Source organism: Lepidochelys kempii, chromosome 5, assembly GCF_965140285.1.
Source record: "Lepidochelys kempii isolate rLepKem1 chromosome 5, rLepKem1.hap1, whole genome shotgun sequence".
NCBI lineage: Eukaryota > Metazoa > Chordata > Testudines > Cheloniidae > Lepidochelys > Lepidochelys kempii.
This window is the reverse complement of record NC_136384.1, coordinates 30705615-30720361: the sequence shown is the minus strand read 5'-3', so window position 1 is coordinate 30720361 and position 14747 is coordinate 30705615. Positions and strand designations below refer to the sequence as shown.

General features: G+C 40.3%; 1 protein-coding gene across 7 annotated transcripts in view; it reads right to left on the bottom strand.

Moving 5' to 3' along the window:
* NNT (nicotinamide nucleotide transhydrogenase) overlaps window positions 1-14747 on the bottom strand; it is a 92901-nt gene that overhangs the window by 43797 nt on the left and 34357 nt on the right. For all 7 annotated transcript variants that reach the window (XM_073343880.2, XM_073343879.2, XM_073343884.2 and 4 more), the window contains 3 exons: window positions 12906-13039; window positions 10573-10764; window positions 8488-8641 (listed from right to left, as the gene is read on the bottom strand). In XM_073343880.2, coding sequence (XP_073199981.1) covers window positions 8488-8641; window positions 10573-10764; window positions 12906-13039 — 480 coding nt within the window. The remainder of the gene's footprint in view (window positions 1-8487; window positions 8642-10572; window positions 10765-12905; window positions 13040-14747) is intronic.

Genomic DNA, 14747 nt, shown 5'->3' with positions numbered 1-14747 from the left:
CCATACTGGTCAGACCAAAGGTCCATCCAGCCCAGTATCCTGTCTGACAACAGTAGCCAATACCAGTTGCCCCAGAGGGAGTGAACCTAACAGGTAATGATCAAGTGATCTCTCTCCTGCCATCCATCTCCAACCTCTGACAAACAGAGGCTAGGGACACCATTCCTTACCTATCCTGGCTAATAGCCATTAATGGACTTAACCTCCATGAATTTATCCAGTTCTCTTTGAAACCCTGTTATAGTCCTAGCCTTCACAACCTCCTCAGGTAAGGAGTTCCACAGGTTGACTGTACACTGAGTGAAGACCAACTTCCTTTTATTTGTTTTAAACCTGCTGCCCATTAATTTCATTTGGTGGCCCCTAGTTCTTATATTATGGGAACAAGTAAATAACTTTTGCATATTTACTTTCTCCACACCACTCATGATTTTATATACCTCTATCATATCCCCCCTTAGTCTCCTCTTTTCCAAGCTGAAAAGTCCTAGCCTCTTTAATCTCTCCTCATATGGGACCCGTTCCAAACCCCTAATCATTGTAGTTGCCCCTTTTCTGAACCTTTTCTAATGCCAGTATATCTTTTTTGAGATGAGGGGACCACATCTGTACGTAGTATTCAAGATGTGGGCGTACCATGGATTTATATAAGGGCAATAAGATATTCTCCATCTTATTCTCTCTCCCTTTTTTAATGATTCCTAACATCCCGTTTGCTTTTTTGACTGCCGCTGCACACTACATGGACATCTTTGGAGAACTACCCACAATGACTCCAAGATCTTTCGCCTGATTAGTTGTAGCTAAATTAGCCCCCACCATATTGTATGTATAGTTGGGGTTATTTTTTCCAATGTGCATTACTGTACATTTATCCACATTAAATTTCATTTGCCATTTTGTTGCCCAATCACTTAGTTTTGTGAGATCTTTTTGAAGTTCTTCACAGTCTGCTTTGGTCTTAACTATCTTGAGCAGTTTAGTATCATCTGCAAACTTTGCCACCTCACTGTTTACGCCTTTCTCCAGATCATTTATGAATAAGTTGAATAGGATTGAGTTCCTTGGGGAACACCACTAGTTACCCCTCTACGTTCTGAAAATTTACCATTTACCCTTTGTTCCCTGTCTTTTAACCAGTTCTCAATCCATGAAAGGATCTTCCCTCTTATCCCATAACAACTTAATTTATGTAAGAGCCTTTGGTGAGGGACCTTGACAAAAGCTTTCTGGAAATCTAAGCACACTATGGCCACTGGATCCCCCTTGTCCACATGTTTGTTGACCCCCTCAAAGACCTCTTCTAGTTTAGTAAGACATGATCTCCCTTTACAGAAACCATGTTGACTTTTGCCCAACAATTTATGTTCTTCTATGTGTCTGACAATTTTATTCTTTACTATTGTTCCAACTAATTTGCCTGGTATGGACATTAGACTTACCTGTCTGTAATTGCCGGGATCACCTCTAGAGCCCTTCTTAAATATTGGCGTTACATTAGCTATCTTCCAGTCATTGGGTACAGAAGCTGATTTAAAGGACAGGTTACAAACCATAATTAATAGTTCCACAATTTCACATTTGAGTTCTTTCAAAACTCTTGGGTGAATGTCATCTGGTCCCGGGGACCTGTTACTCTTAAGTTTCTCAATTAATTCCAAAACCTCCTCTAGTGACACTTCATTCAAACCTCCTCAGATTTGTCACCTACAAAAGACGGCTCAGGTTTGGGAATCTCCCTAACATCCTCAGCCACGAAAACTGAAGCAAAGAATTCATTTAGTTTCTCCACAATGTTTATCATCTTTAAGTACTCCTTTTGTATCTCGATAGTCCAGGGGCCCCACTGGTTGTTTAGCAGGCTTCCTGCTTCTGATGTACTTAAAAAACATTTTGTTATTACCTTTTAAGTTTTTGGCTAGTTGTTCTTCAAATTCCTTTTTGGCTTTTCTTATTAAATTTTTACATTTACTTTGGCAGTCTTTATGCTCCTTTCTATTCACCTCACCAGGATTTGACTTCCACTTTTTAAAAGATGCCTTTTTATCTCTCACTGCTTCTTTTACATGGTTGTTAAGCCACAGTGGCTCTTTTTTAGTTTTTTTACTGTGTTTTTTAATATGGGGTATACAATTAAGTTGAGCCTCTTTTATGGTGTCTTTGAAAAGTGTCCATGAGGCTTGCAGGGATTTCACTCTAGTCACTGCACCTTTTAATTTCTGTTTAACTAACCTCTTCATTTTTGCCTAGTTCCCCTTTCTGAAATTAAATGCCACAGTGTTGGGCTGTTGAGGTGTTCTTCCCACCACAGGAATGTTAAATGTTATTATATTATGGTCCTATTATAGTTACCTCTTGGACCAGATCCTGCGCTCCACTCAGGACTAGATCGAGAGTTGCCTCTCCCCTTGTGGGTTTCTGTACCAGCTGCTCCAAGAAGCAGTCATTTAAAGTATCGAGAAATTTTGACTCTGCATTTCGTCCTGAGGTGACATGTACCTAGTCAATATGGGGATAATTGAAATCCCCCAATATTATTTAGTTCTTTATTTTGATAGCCTCTCTAATCTCCCTTAGCATTTCATTGTCACTATCACTGTCCTGGTCAGGTGGTCGATAATAGATCCCTACTGTTATATTCTTATTTCAGCATGGAACTACTATCCATAGAGATTCTATGGAACATGTGGATTCATTTAAGATTTTTATTTCATTTGATTCTACATTTTCTTTCACATATAGTGCCACTCATCCCCCCAGCATGACCAGTTCTGTCCTTCCGATATATTTTGTACCCCGGAATGATTGTTGTTAGGATATAGATATTCAGGCCTGTCTGTAAAGGACTATACGCTAAGAATTTAGGTGTATTCTTATCACTTAGCTAGTTTTAGAGAAATAAAAGAAAGAACCAAAATCACTGTCTGCCGGTGTTAGGTCCTTCTCTTACTGTGACAGTCTGAGGCCCTGTGCTTAGGCTAAGATCTTTGGCTAAGCAGCAGAGGCAGCCATAAGCTGGGAAGCGAATGGTCAGATCCTTACATTCCAAATTAGTCACATTGAAATAAGATGCTATTGGGCTGTTAGGAATACAATCCTGTCCTAATAATGCCTATCGCCTCCAGAGAAAGGGAAGTGCCTAGAAGATGTAAAAGGAAACTTCATTTTATAGCATCCTGTCTGGCAAGAACTCACTTAACAATAGCTGGGATGTGAAATCCTTATTTCTTTGTTGTTCTATCACTGTAGTCCCCATCTCCCTATTGTTTGTCTGTATAATTTCTGTCTGGTTCTATGATTGTTTCTGTCTGCTGTATAATTAATTTTGCTGGGTGTAAACTAATTAAGGTGGTGGGATATAATTGATTAAATAATCATGTTACAATATGTTAGGATTGGTTAGTTAAATTTCAGTAAAATGATTGGTTAAGGTATAGCTAAGCAAAACTCAAGTTTTACTGTATAGTCTGCAGTCAATCAGGAACTGTGTGGGGGGAGGAATGGGAACAGGGAATGGGGTGGGGAAATTGGAATCATGTTTAGCTAAGGGCAGGAATGGGAACAGGGACACAGGTAAGGCCCTGTGGTGTCAGAGCTGGGAAGGGGGACACTAAGGAAGGAAACTGGAATCATGCTTGCTGGAAGTTCACCCCCAATAAACACTGAATTGTTTGCACCTTTGGACTTTGGGTATTATTGCTCTCTGTTCATGTGAGAAGGACCAGGGAAGTAAGTGGGTGAAGGAATAAGCCCCCTAACAATTGTGTCCCATTGATTGTCCTCACTCCACCAGGTTTCTGTGATCCCTACTATATCAATATCCTCCTTTAACACGAGACACTCTAGTTCACCCATCTTATTATTTAGACTTCTAGTATTTGTGTACAAGCACTTTAAAAACTTGTCACTGTTTATTTGTCTGCCCTCTTCTGATGTGTCAGATTCTTTATCCTCTTCCATGCTCTCCTCCTGACTAAAACCTAGAGAATCTCTATCAATAGACTCTCCTCTAAGAGAAGTCTCTGTCCAATCCACGTGTGCATCTGCAGCAATTGGCTTTCTCCCATCTCTTAGTTTAAAAACTGCTCTGCAACCTTTTTAATGTTAAGTGCCAGCAGTTTGGATCTACTTTTGGGATAGGGGGAGCCTATACAGAAAGGATGGGCTCCACCTAAACGAAAAAGTGTCCCCAGTTCCTAGTAAATCTAAACCCCTCCTGTCTATACCATCGTCTCATCCACGCATTGAGACTCTGAAGCTCTGCCTGCCTACCTGGCCCTGCCCGTGGAACTGGAAGTATTTCTGAGAATGCCACCGTAGAGGTCCTGGATTTCAGTCTCTTTCCTAGCAGCCTAAATTTGGCCTCCAGGACTTCTCTCCTACCCTTCCCTACGTCATTGGTACCTACATGTACCACAACCACCGGCTCCTCCCCAGCACTACACATAAGTCTATCTAGATGCCTTGAGAGATCCTCAACCTTCACACCAGGCAGGCAAGCCACCATATGGTTCTCCCAGTCATCACAAACCCAGCTACCTATGTTTCTAATTATCAAATCTCCCATTATGAACACCTGCCTTTTCCTAATGACCGGAGTTCCCTCCCCCGGATAGGTAACCTCAGTGCGAGAGGATATCCCATCATCATCTGGAAAGAGGGCCCCAACTCTGGGAAGGTTTCCCTCTGCTCCCATTGACTGCTCTCCTTCTCTGGGCCTTTCATCCTCCTTAACAGTGCAGAGGCTGTCTGACCAGAGGCGGGACAAATCTACAGTCTCCTGGAAAGCCTCATCAACATACCTCTCTGCCTCCCTTAGCTCCTCCAGTTCCGCCACCCTGGCCTCCAAAGCCCGTACACGGTCTCAGAGGGCCAGGAGCTCCTTGCACTGAATGCACACATATGCCAGCCGCCCACAGGACAGGTAATCATACATGCTACACCGAGTGCAATAAACAGGATAGCCCCCACTCTGCTGCTGGGCTTCTGCCTCCATTCTCTCCTACAGCTACCTAGGTTAATGATAGGGTTTTTGTTTAAATCAAGATGTTTTGATTATAGTCTAGTTTAAAGGTTTTAAAGAATGGCAAGTGTACCTCGCCCCCTTTCCACTCCCCTTCCAAACTCCCTCTCGAAACTCCCCGTTAGCGGTCCCTGGTCGCTTGCTCACTGTTCTATAAAGCTCTGGCCTTCTTCATAGCCCCACCCCCTGACTGAGGCTCAGCCAATGAACAGAGGCTTGAAATGCAGGCCTACATTGAAAAGTGATCAATTATGGAAACATGTGGTTCCAGTTTGTTGTCCAGAATAAATCTGCACAGTTTACAGAAATAAAAGGTTTTTGTAATGGGTACTCCAAGCAAATGGCACATGGGATGTGAAAATCAGATGGTTGTCAAAGAGAACTGTGACAGAATGTTGACCTAGACAGTACGAGAGACCCGCAATCAGAAGGGACAAGGGAGCATCTCTCCCAATCTGACCAGACCATGAATAGCCAACTGTGTCACCCTTGATGCACTCCTGCTGACCCATGCACGAAATAGCATTGGCTGTGCACCCCTTGTTTTGCTGAAAATTATTTCTTGTGATGAAAGACAACAGGAAATGCCAAGGTCTGAAGACCAAGGAAGATTGCTGCCTTGCTGTGTAAAAGGTGAATGGAAGCCCATTATTCCTTCTGGCAGATCCAGCCCTAAACATGAGCCAAGAGAACAAGGTCCAGAGGGCCCTCACCCATCTGGCTCCCTCCCAGTGCTAAAAAAGACATGGCAAACTCCCAGGAGGAAAGAAAGGGGGAAATGCCATCCTCGTCAAACTGAAAGCCAGAAACAATGGAACAAGTCTATCTCAACCAGACTGCACTGGGCTCACTATTTAAACTAAGTTACCCAATAGCTGGTAAAGGCTCTCTCTAAAATAGTAATGCCCACTTGGAGACTCCTTAATTAGTAAATCATTAACTCAGCAGTTATAGTTATAGGGGACTAATTATAGCTTATCAGCTCAAAGGCTACTTTGAAATTTGAGTTGGCAAATCCAATAAGACTTTAACTGTCTGTGTCAGCCCAGGTGTTGGGAGGAGTTCATCTCAAGTTACTACTACTGTCCAGATTGCAAATGTACTTATAGCTTTAAATTCTGTACAATGGGAGTAAAGCATTTGTGACAGATATGACAATATCTTGGACAAACCTGACTGAATTAAATTAAAATTAATTCAATAAGGTTTAAGTACTGTAGGAGCCCATTACATTAAAAATGCAAATATTTATGTAGTATTGAGGGATTGTATGTAACTTCTTTTAAGAGGTTATGAAAATGCACTCACTCCAATTATGTAAGAAATCAGCCTTCTGAAGTTTCCCCCTGAAGGGGAAACCCATTGTCTGGCTGACTACCTATTCATGGTGTCTTCAGAGACCCAAACTGGATAAAGGAGGGACTCTCTGACTCACGAGTAGGCTTATTCTGAGGTGAAGCTGTGATGAACCTCTGACCACAGGAAAATCCCTGGGTGGAGTCTGAAGGACTGTTCACCAGACAGAGCCCTTGTTAGAGTAGGGAGATGATCTCTGGTAAGCTTATTACCATGCATGTATGTTCTTTTATTATTTGTTAATGTTTTCTCTTTTACCTTAAGAATACATGTGCTTGCTTAGAAAGCACTGTGTGATAGCTGAACTGTAGGCAATTATACAGTCTACTGTCTCTGAAGCAAAAAATAAAGCAGACCAGCGTAGGGAGCCGGAGTTTCTTGGGGAGGTCACAGTTCAGGAAGGGACCTGTGCAGTTGGGAAATACCCCAGTCAAGACAGAGAGAGACGTGGGTCTCTGCCCAAGAGAGGTACCAGCTGAGGAGCAGGGACCCAATAGCAAGTGCTCTTGCTGGGCCATGAAGGGGAATACAGATGCAGCTGCCCTGAACTGTGACAGCATTGAGCTAAATATCAAGTACAGTTTTGTGTGTGAATTTAATCAGATCTGTGGACCTGAAGGGAGGCTCTGCAGGTGCTGATCTTTATTAATAAACATGCTCTCTGGATTTTTCTTATGCACACAGACAAAGCTACACTGGTAGAAGAGCTTTCTACCTTAGGAAAGGTAGTGCTGAATGTGGTGTCTCTCCTGTTTTGATTAAATACAAAAGCTAAATAAGAGTAACACAATCATGCTGAAATTCCGTTGCAATACTTAAACCATGAGTTTTAAAGAAGAAAAGAAAACAAACATAGCAATTACATATTCTGAATTCCTTAATAGGCTAATGTACAATATTGGTGCACGTAAAATGCTAATTGAAAACCTACTGGCAACTTCCATTGCCTGCTGCTTATTCTTCAAAAACAAACTTGTTCCCAATACTTAGCAAAGTTGGTGGGCAATTAGTGTCTTTTATTGTCCAGTAAAGCGTGAAAAAATTCACTTCCAAAAAAGAACTCAAACACATACACTCCAAGAACTTTGCTGGAATACTAAGTATTTCACAAATTCGTAATTAAGTACGCCAAACATACACACATGCATGCCTAATTACTCTGGACTATTTGAGATGTTGTTATACCTGCATTTCTGGTGAGATTCTTTACGTTTTGTTCTCCAAGAAACAATTATTGCATTGTTTTTACACTAAGTCAGCAGTCAACCAGGTTAGAACTAGTTACTAATGGAAAGATTAAAGTTACTATTTTTCATTAAGAACTTGTCTACATGGTTATGCCCAGGAAAATTCATGTGAATTAACTTTTAAAGTGGATTAGTTACACTGCATCCTGTGTGGATGCTCTTATTCAGAATTAAAGTGATCTTAATTCAGTTCAGCTTGATTTACTTCCAAAGTGAATTAAGATAAACTACTTTCTCCATAAAAAGAAAAGGAGTACTTGTAGCACCTTTAGAGACTAACCAATTTATTTGAGCATAAGCTTTCGTGAGCTACAGCTCACTTCATCGGATGCATTCAGTGGAAAATACAGTGGGGAGAGTTATATACATAGAGAACATGAAACAATGGGTGTTACCATACACACTGTAACGAGAGTGATCAGGTAAGGTGAGCTATTACCAGCAGAAGAGCCGGCGGGGGGGGGGGGAACCTTTTGTAGTGATCACTACAAAAGGTTTCCCCCCCCCGCCGGCTCTTCTGCTGGTAATAGCTCACCTTACCTGATCACTCTCGTTACAGTGTGTATGGTAACACCCATTGTTTCATGTTCTCTATGTATATAAAACTCTCCCCACTGTATTTTCCACTGAATGCATCCGATGAAGTGAGCGGTAGCTCACGAAAGCTTATGCTCAAATAAATTGGTTAGTCTCTAAGGTGCCACAAGTACTCCTTTTCTTTTTGTGGATACAGACTAACACAGTTGCTACTCTGAATACTTTTCCCATGTAGACAAGCCTAAGGTTCCAAGAGGCTGAATTTAGCACACAACACGCTGACATTGCAACTACATCCAGGGTTAGGTAACTAAGTTCTCTCACCTGCAGTGTATGCTGATGCAGTAGTCATAGTTTTTCTAAAAGGTGTGATCATGGCTGCCTTCTCAGCTTCCAGCTCAGCCACACTCTTCTGTTTCACAGGGACTCCCTGAGGAATGTTGTTTGGTGGAGGTGCTGGAAAAATCACCTTGCCATCCTGACAATACAAAAAGTTACAGTTACTGCTAGAATGACAGATGGCTTGCCCAGCTGGTCATTGCTGCTTGTTCAAACAATAAATTATTTAGACAAGAGTCAAGATCCAAATCAAAGAATGACGGGTGAAAATCGGGTTTGTGGCTTGTCAAATAAGAGCCATCATTATGAACAGAATGGTCTTCATAACAAACATCTTTTTAGACAAAGTTAAAGATTATTGTACGGGACAATGGAACCAGAGGTGGGCAGGGGCTGGAACCCCCGCAACGGAAATATTGAAAGGGCGGATGTATGTTTCTGCCCTCCCCTCCCCTGCAAATATCTCAGAGGCAAGGGCAGGATCCAGCTAGGTTTCTGACCCAGAGGAGGGGCTGGTACGCGAGATTGGGCCGGCCATCAGGAAGCAGGTAGGAACAATTCTCTTCTCCCTATCTTCCAACTACTACAGGTCCTGGAAGAGATACTCAGCTTGGGGGAGGGCAGGAATGTGTGTGCCAGCCACTGGGGTGGGGAGCCAGGGCACCAGGAACTGCCATACAAACAGAAGTAGGAACTTCCAGGTCATCCCTCACCAGCCTGGAGCTGGTTCCCCCGCCACATCCAGTCTCAGTAGCTTCCCTCGCTCCCCCTCTTGTCCCTCCCGTTCCCCACTGACAGTAGCATCTCCCCACCCCCATTATTATTTATTCACAGAATTAACATTGTGCTAGGCACCTGAGGGAGTATATTATACTAGCAGCTAGAATTTCCAATCAATATCAGGGCCCCACTATGCTAGGCACTGTACAACATACAGTAAGAGCTTTGCTCTTTGCTAAAGAACTTACAATCTAAAGACACAAGACAAACAAGGGCCAGGAGGGCAAACAGAAGTACAGAAAGGTTAAGCAACCTGCCCAAGGTCATACAGCGTGTCAGTAGTAGAGTGGGTAACAGTCTCCTGACTATCGGCCCAGTGCCTTATCTAAGCCATGTTGCCTCTCAAACATATAGACAGACATATTTCCTGCCCAGAGGAGTCTCTCTTGATTACATGTACTGTTAAGCACACGTTAGGACAAAAAAGCACAATACAGTATCTATATATAACTCATTCCCTTCCCAGTTAAAGTTGGAATATGAGGAAACTAATTCAAGGTCTTATTCCAGGTTCTAGTGGACAGACACCAATATCACAATGAACAATCCCTCTCATTTAAACGTTCCATAAGATCACAAACGAGGCACATTAATATGGAAAGAGGAGAAATTTGCATTACCATTGCCGATGCTGGACCTGTTCTATGAATAAATTAAGGCCTTCAAGTTTCCTTTGGCTTTGACCTACACTAAAAAACAACTTGAAAGGACACTGTCTACTTGATCTATTTTTAAATGTAATGTTAAAATTCTATTTCTGCTAGAGCTCCCTTTAAGTAGAATCTCCTAATTTTTATTTGTTTAAATTCCTTAAAAATAGATTTTAGAAGTTTTAGTTTTATTTTATTTTTCTGCTCCCTTTAGGATGCTTATAAGGATCTTTTCAGCAAGGGGAACACTGACTATAAATGCGAACAGCATAAATGTTTACTCAGAAAGTATTGTCAAAATTCACAAAGCAAGCAAACAAAAAATACAGAAAAACATTTTTGTTTTTTGCAGTTACAGAAATCTTAGGCTTTTCTGTTAACTGTAGCAGGCACAGCATTTTCAGATAAATGTGCTTTTCAAATTGATGGTGGCCCTTTAATAAAAAAAAGTAGTGATAACACAATCATTGCACAGACCAGAGGAATGTTTAACATGAACACAGGAACAAGGCTGTGTTTCACAAGCTACACATAAAAGACAGAGAATATTTACCTCCTTAGGATGGATTTAAGGAGATTTCAATGATAAGTCTGGGAAGTAAACAAAAATACGTTATTAAGACATAGTATGCTGACTTACCTTCATTACCACAGTGCCTCTAACAACATGGTCCAGAGTGCCATAGTCAAATTGGTCCTTCAGATTGAAGTAGAAGTTTTCCTTATCAGGACTTATAGCCTTTAGAAGTTTGGTAACATTGTTGGAGTACAGAGTACTGGCCTGGGTAGCCATTCTACTTGGAAGGTCTGTGTAACCTATATGTGTAACTCCCTAAATAAAACCAAGTGAAATATTTAAAAGTCCAGTATAATTCTCAAAAGAAACAGGGTTTCTAAACATCCCAAACCTTTCTGGATATGCACATCAAGTAGCAAGTTTAGTTTTAGTACAGGTTTGTATAGATTTTAATGAGTTACAAAACAAACTGTTGCATTAAGATTTACACTTATTGTTTGTGTTTTTTACCAACAGTGTTTATATCACAACATGAGTAAATCCATCCACTTTGCACACCATTGGGATTAAGCCTGAATGTTAAGAGGGATGCACTACCTGAGCATTTTTTCATCTCTAATTTCAAAAATACTCTGTTATAACTTCAGGTACTTTAAGCAGCCAGATGAGAGGTGGACAGAATAGCCTATTAAATCTTTTCAGTCTTTTGGGAGAGCGTTAAGGGTGTGTTCCCAGATTGATGAGGGGATGGAAAGGAGCTTTTTTATAGTTGGTTGTCTGGCTGAGTCGAGTTATTTGTCCTTGGCTATATTTGCTTTTTTAATCACAATCATAAAATTGTGGGGCTGAAAGGACCTTAAGAGGTCATCTAATCCATTCCCCCATGCTGAGGCAGGATCAACTATAACTACACCATCCCTGACAAGCGTTTGTCTAACATGATCTTAAAAATCTCCAGTAATGGGGATTCCACAATCTCCTTTCGTAACCTATTCCAGTACTTAACTATTCTATAGTTAGGAAGTTTTTCCTAACATCTAACCTAAATCTCGCTTGCTGCGGACTAAGCAGATTACTTCTTGACCTACTTTCAGTTGATATGGAGCACAATTGATCATCATTGTCTTTATGACAGCATTTAACATAACTGATTATACTAAACTATTAGACTATTATAAGGTTGCCCTTCAGACTTCTTTTCTCAAGACTAAATATGCCCCCCTCCCTTCTTTTTTAACCTTTCCTCATAGGTCAGGTTTTCTAAACCTTTTATAATTTTTTTTGCTTTCCTTTGGACTGCCTTCAGTATGTCCACATTTTTCTTAGAGCGTGGCACCTAAAACTGGACAAAATACTCCAGCAGAAGACTCACCATGTCTAGTAAGTAGTACAATTACCTCCCATGTCTTAGCTACAACAATCTTTGTTAATTCACTCCCGAATGATATTAGCCTTTTTTTGCAACTTCATTTCATTGTTAGCTCATGTTCAATTTGTGATCTACTATAACTCCCAGATCTTTTTCTGCAGTACTACTTCCTGGCCAGTTATTTCCCATTTTGTATTTGTGTATTTGATTTTTCCTTCCTAAGTGTGGTACTAAATGTTGCAATGTTTAAGTTAGTTTCAGGGTGCTTAGAAACTTTCTATATGTATCATTTTATTGTTCAAATCTAAAGAAATAAAATAATTTAACTTCTAAGACTATGAAGACGTATTTCTGTTCTGTGAAACTGAAGTCTGCCAAAGAGATGTAAATTATATTCATTAGCAAAAGAAAAAACAGTTACTATCAATTTTCAACAGAACACAACATTTAACTGAAATAGTCAAATTATTTAACCTACCAAATTAGACAGATTTGGTCTTTTTGAATTAGGTATCCCAAAACAAGTTGAGTTAAATACAGAAGGAGAAAAAAATATCAGGCTATGGCTATTTTACAGCTTATGTTGATATAAGTTATATCACTTAGGGATGTCAATAAGCCACCCTGAGCGACCCAAGTTACACCAACTTAAGTGCTGGTGTGGACAACGTAATGTTGGCGGGATGGCTTCTCCTACCGACATAGCTACTGCCACTTGTGGGGCTAAAGTAATTAAGTTGACAGGAGCGCTCTCCCACTGGCATAGAGTGTCTGCATTAGCAGTTCCGCCGTAAGCTCTGTAGTGTAGCCATAGCCTTTGTCATAGCTGAGGCAGATCAGTCTTTACCAAGTCTAAGAAACATGATCTGTTTAAAGGCAATCCTTCTTGAGCAGGCCTTGAATTACATTTGTCTTTTAAAAATATGACTGGTGACAAAGTGTTAGTCATATATCTTTTTTTTTTTTTTTAAGCCTATATGGTAGACCAGGAAGCTACACATTTTTAGTGTTTAGTTTATAAGCTGTGGAGTCCTCAAACTACACACACTCTTATAAATCCAGAACAGCTGCATAAGAAAGCCCATACCTTGTGTACATAAAGCTCTCCTGGTTTAGTAGTTTCAAAATTTCCTCCTGCTTCTGAAGCTAAATCCACAACAACTGAACCTTCTTTCATTGATTCAATCATGTCTTTACGAAACAAGATAGGAGCTTTTTTACCTGGTAAGACAAGAAAACATAGCAGGCTACACTTACATGTCACATCCTGTGGCTAATATCCATGGGCCAAATTCTCCCCTCAGAGAAATATACCTATCTGCATATAGTTACCACACAACTCAACAGAAATTGTATGTGAACATTAAGGAGGGAATTTGGTCTCTAGTTTGAATGTTTTCAAACTCGTATGTGACCTACATTTGTGTGTATTTGCAGAGAGAAAAGATAGTATAATTTTTTCCCCAAATAAGTGTAAAACCTCCTCATGACCCCTCAAGAAATAATAAAATGCTGTTCTCCCAAAAGCACATTTTTAGTTATGTAAAAAACAATGTTAAAAGATGCTATTCTGCATTTTGTTTTATTTTATTTATCTTTGGGATATGACCTGCAAATTTACCTTTGAAAAATAAACTAGAAGTATTTCTAAAGTGCCTCTGGATCTCCAAATACAAGCAGCAATAGGATCTAGGAGCATTGTCATCCCTATTCATTCCAGGTGTATGGTTTCTGCAGAAGTTAGGCCTGGATCTTGCAAAGGGATTCAGCCAGTGGAATCCCAATGAATCCAGTCAAACTGTGCAAGCGAGTCTCTTTATGCAACAGGGGCCTTAAAAGAGCAACTTCAAGCTTATTTAAGTGAGAGAATGCATTTATTTCTGGATTTTTCTTATGTAAGCAAATATTAAAATAATCTATTGACAAGAAATGAAGGTAAGGAAGCTCTATGAAGAGAAATTTCAGATCTCACAGCTGAAGTCACACCCAACAATCACCAATGCCACACACAAACAGTTAAAAGAATATTAAGGTTGCAAAACAAAGCACTCAGAAATTGCTTGTCCATGCAACCTTAAACTCTGATCCCCCTGGTTTTGATTCAAATTTTAATTACATGATCACAAGCTACTATTGCAGAACGATTTGTCTTATTCACTGCACATGTTCCAGAGTCAATTAGGCAGGAGTTCTGCAGAGCCTCACCTCATTTAGTGCAAATTCCTTTTATATTTACAATAGCATAAAGATAGTACACATAGAAGTCAACAGACTTCATGTTTACACCAGTGTAACAGAGCATAATTTGGCCACCAACATCTAGGCTGGATAGTATAGAATGAATCAAAATAATTTTAGTTATGTTATATGTACAAAGAATATGAGGATTGTGTTAAAAGGAGAAATATTTAAATTAATTTAATCTGCACAGAGTTTTTTAAATTTTGACTGATAAAAGAAACTGTACATTTTCCCAATACCTAATTATTTTCTAGCAAGACTGACGGAACTTCACAAAATCAAGAGTCCTGAGGCTGCGGAAGAGTGCTGAGTGCGTGGCAAAATAGTACATTAGAATCACCAAGGTGAAAGACAGAGAGCCATCCCTGAAAGGTCTAAGGACCAGGAACCCCAACAGCAAAGGAGGCCCCTCTAACAAGAAAGTCCTTGATAAGGGAGGAATAGTGCAGCATGATTCGCTGGTTACTCCCCTCTAGACTGAACACCTGTTTTACATAAGGCATCAGCTGTGGGAAAGACAAATATGGCAACCTCTTCAAGAACTAGAACCCACCAACAGAAGAGGAGGGACAGATTTATGTAAATCTGAATTACCAACAGCCTTCTGCTCCCTTGCACTGGAGTCAAGATAGCCCCAAAGATGCACAAACTTACCTGAGGTTAGTGGAGATTGAATATTAAAAGTATT